This window comes from Asparagus officinalis, chromosome 6 (genome assembly GCF_001876935.1).
Source record: "Asparagus officinalis chromosome 6, Aspof.V1, whole genome shotgun sequence".
NCBI lineage: Eukaryota > Viridiplantae > Streptophyta > Magnoliopsida > Asparagales > Asparagaceae > Asparagus > Asparagus officinalis.
The window spans coordinates 32344595-32348844 of record NC_033799.1 but is presented as its reverse complement, the minus strand read 5'-3'; the positions used below and the strand labels follow the sequence as shown (position 1 = coordinate 32348844).

The following is a 4250-nucleotide window of genomic DNA, read 5'->3' as shown; positions in this document are numbered from 1 at the left end:
TAACATTTGGGAGTTTACAACACTTCCACAAAATCACAAGGAAATAGGGGTCAAGTGAGTGTACAAGATCAAGCGCACAGCAAATGGTGAAGTTGATCGGTACAAGGAGAGGCTTGTAGCGAAAGGTTACAAACAAAAGTACGACATCGACTATGAAGAAGTCTTTGCTGCGGTTGGTCGACTAGATACGGTGAGACTATTAATTTCACTTACAACTCATCACAGGTGGAATATATAACATTCAGATGTCAAGTCAGCATTCCTCAATGGTGTTCTTGAGGAAGAGGTGTACGTGCAACAACCAGAAGGCTTTCTTGTGAAAGGGAAAGAAGACTAAGTGTACCATTTGAAAAAAGTCTTGTATGGCTTAAAGCAGGCACCACGGGCGTGGAACGCAAGAATTGATGGCTATCTTCATCAAAACGACTTTATTAAATGTCCTTATGAACATGCCATCTGCATGAAGAGGAATCATAAAGGCGAATTTCTAATAATTTGTCTTTATGTTGATGATTTATTATACACAGGAAGCAGTACCGAGATGCTTGCTGAATTCAAGGCGACAATGTTCAATGAATTTGAGATGACGGACAATGGATTGATGTCCTATTTTCTTGGCATTGAAGTGAAGCAACAACAAGAGGGGATTTTTATATCCCAGAAGAAGTACATGAAGGAGATCTTAGAGAAGTTCAAGATGAATGAATGCAACCATGTGACCACCCCAGTAGCCATCAGAATGAAGCTCTCAAGAGAAGGAGACGGACGTTTAGTGAATTCAACTCTTTTCAAAAGTCTAGTTCGCAGCCTGAGATACTTGACGATCACAATGCCCGATATTACTTATGGAATCAGACTTGTGAGTCGCTACATGGAGACACCGAAGGAGTCTCATTGGCTAGCTGCGAAGATGATACTAAGGTATATCAAAGGCACACTCAACCTGGGTCTCTTCTATATATATAATAAAATTGCACAACTAGTTGGTTACTCAGATAGTGACTGGGGAGGTGACCAATATAAGAGGAAAAGTACCACATGCTATGTTTTTTATCTTGGGTCAACTGTATTTTCATGGACCTCAAAGAAGCAAGGAATTGTAGCACTATCTTCATGTGAAGCAGAGTATGTGACGGCTGCATCTACCGTATGTGAAGCAATTTGGTTGCGGAACATATTAAAGGAGTTGGATCATCCACAAGAAGACCCGACCGTAATTTTTGTGGACAACAAATTAGCCATCCAGCTTGCAAAGAACCCAGTACATCATAGAAGGAGCAAACACATAGATACACGGTTTTATTTTCTCAGAGACTATGTAAAGCAGAAAATCGTTGAACTGAAGCATTGTCACACCACTGAACAAGTAGCAGACATATTCACCAAGCCATTATCAGGTGAAACTTTCATAAGGCTAAGAGACATGCTTGGCATAAAGACATTTTGATTTGAAGGGACGTGTTGGAATAACAAATTAAAATGTTAGAATAAATGAGGTTAATAGCATGAGTTTTAAAAGTGCAAGGGTCATAAGTTTAGAAGGTGAAGAGACATAGGTTATGGAAGAATAGGAGTTACTCACTCCTTTATGATATTTTATCTTTATGACATTAAAAGAGGAGTTTAATTTATGACTATTAGTATGCCTATACGTTTTGTTTTTGAATCCTATATAAAGGGCTATTGTAATCCTTATTTCATAAAGAAAAAAATTAAGAAATAAAAAGTAAGTTCTTTGTCTTCATTTGGGAGAGTTCTCAGTTCGAAAACTTAAGGTTCAACAAAAAGCTGGAGCCATGTAAGGAGAAGAAATCGATTCAACATTGAGAGACATATTCTTAGTTGTAGAATTAAAGTTATCATACATGTTTCTGATTCTATCATGCTGCAGATTCTTCCAGGATCGATGGAGACATTAGGAGTGAGAGTCTTAGAAGATCATGGAATTTGTCCTGAAGCAAAGTGGTATTGGATCGGTGTGGGTGCATTGCTTGGATATATTTTTCTCAACTCTCTTTTCACTGTGCCTCTCACATATCTCAGTCGTAAGTGGCGAACCAACTAATTTCATACGTGAAAAAATTTTATTTTGGAGGAACAAATAAAAATAATACTAAGGACTAATTTGCATGCAGCCTACGGCAAAGCTCAGCAAGCTATGTCAGAAGAGACATTGAAGGAAAAGAATGCCAATACAACAGGTGAAATATCAGAGCCATCATCGAGAGAAAACAATCCCAATGTTCACTCTTCACTGAGAAGTAAGTCTGCCCCAATTTTATATATATATATGGGAAAAGTGAATCTAAGGTGACATCCTAGGCTCCCACCTAACGACCCGGCCTAAAATCATTGTAATACCGAAAAGATATCATGTCAGGTTTCATCGCCTTCTAATCAGATTAAGAAGGGAATGGTCCTTCCATTTGCACCACTTTCCGTCACGTTCGAAGATATCAGATACTCAGTGGACATGCCACAAGTAAGTTATTAACAAACACAGCTGCGAAGGTAAAATGTCATTTTCTTGCTGTAATGATAAATTAAACTTTATCGAATGAATTTAGGAAATGAAAGCACAAAATGGAGACCAAGCAAGACTCGAGCTTCTGAAATTCGTTAGCGGGTCATTTAGACCAGGAGTACTCACAGCTCTAATGGGGGTTAGCGGAGCAGGTAAGACTACACTGCTGGATGTGTTGGCCGGGAGAAAAACAGGTGGATATATAGAGGGAAACATTTGCATAAATGGATATCCGAAGAAACAAGAAACATTTGCAAGAGTATCAGGATATTGTGAACAAAATGATATCCACTCTCCTCATGTGACAGTGTATGAGTCCCTTGTGTACTCTTCATGGCTTCGGTTGCCTCCTGAAGTTAATTCAGAAACAAGAAAGGTTAGTTATGTCAGAAAACTATATTTTTGAACAGGTGTTCCTTACAGAACTAATTGGGGTTTAAGTGAAAAACATCCAAAGTTATTTTCATTGTGGGCGTTTGCTGAAATTTACCCTAAAAATAAACTTGTTTTTCAATTATTGACTTGCGTTAAATGTTATGTTTTCCTTCTCTACAACTATTCCTTGGTATAGTTTACAAAATGTTATACTTTACTTCTCTGGAGTATTGCCTTCTTACGTTTCTTTAATTCTATATCTTTTCCTTGACACTGATGAATGTAACTCATGAATGCAGATGTTTATCGAAGAGGTCATGGAGCTCGTAGAGCTGAAACCACTTAGAGAAGCCCTTGTTGGATTGCCTGGAGTTAACGGGTTATCTACTGAGCAACGCAAGAGACTTAATATTGCAGTGGAGCTTGTTGCCAACCCTTCGATAATATTCATGGATGAGCCTACATCAGGACTCCATGCACGGGCTGCTGCCATTGTTATGAGAACTATGAGAAACACTGTAGACACTGGAAGAACAGTGGTTTGTACTATACATCAGCCTAGTATTAACATATTTGAAGCTTTTGATGAGGTATGGGAATATTCAAATAAACCCAACGTGCTATCGCCAAATTGAACTTACTACCCTGTAGTTCTATAGTTGCAGATAGACTCCTGAGTGAAAATTTATTGTTGCAGATAAACTCCCTGAAAAGGGTGAAAAAAAATTCACTCGGGAGGTTTGCAACAATAAAACTAGCGAATGTAAGTTCAAAATAACGAGACTACAGGCAGTCTCTCTGCAATTAACCCTATTCAAATTATACACTTTTCGATGCCTGATTGCAATGATTTATCTAATTCCTTTCCTATTGGCAGCTCTTCCTAATGAACAGAGGAGAGGAGATATGATACGGGTGTATCTTTTCTTCCGAACTTAGCGATCCTCATGGGAGCTTGATGATAGATGATTCTTATGATAGCATGAGAATAGAGGTGTCAAACAGTACAGGGGAACGCAGGTTGGAGCGATGAACGAGGTAGAGAATCGAAGAATCGACCTCGACATATCCAGTTTTCAGCTCGTGAGTCGGGACTTCCAGCGGCATGTATCATGAGTCCGACTCACGAAACCAAGCTAGTTCGCGAATTCGGCTCTGCACAGTCGACTTTATCCATTTCATAAGTCGACTCATGTGCTATGAGTACGACTCATGGTGCAGCGCTTTGATGTTGCATCAAAGAAATCAAGCTCTGTTAGCAAAACGACTCTGACCAGTTCAACTTCATCATGTTGTGGAGTCGAGCTCATTATAAGGTCATGAGTCGACTCGTTATGTATCATGAGTCGAG

General features: G+C 39.1%; 1 protein-coding gene across 1 annotated transcript; it reads left to right on the top strand.

The window, feature by feature from the left end:
* LOC109846024 (ABC transporter G family member 44-like) lies at nucleotides 2658-3809 on the top strand. The gene is made up of 4 exons (XM_020415246.1): nucleotides 2658-2900; nucleotides 3199-3489; nucleotides 3597-3662; nucleotides 3777-3809. The coding sequence occupies exons 1-4, from the start codon at nucleotides 2658-2660 to the stop codon at nucleotides 3807-3809; spliced, it is 633 nt and encodes a 210-aa protein (XP_020270835.1).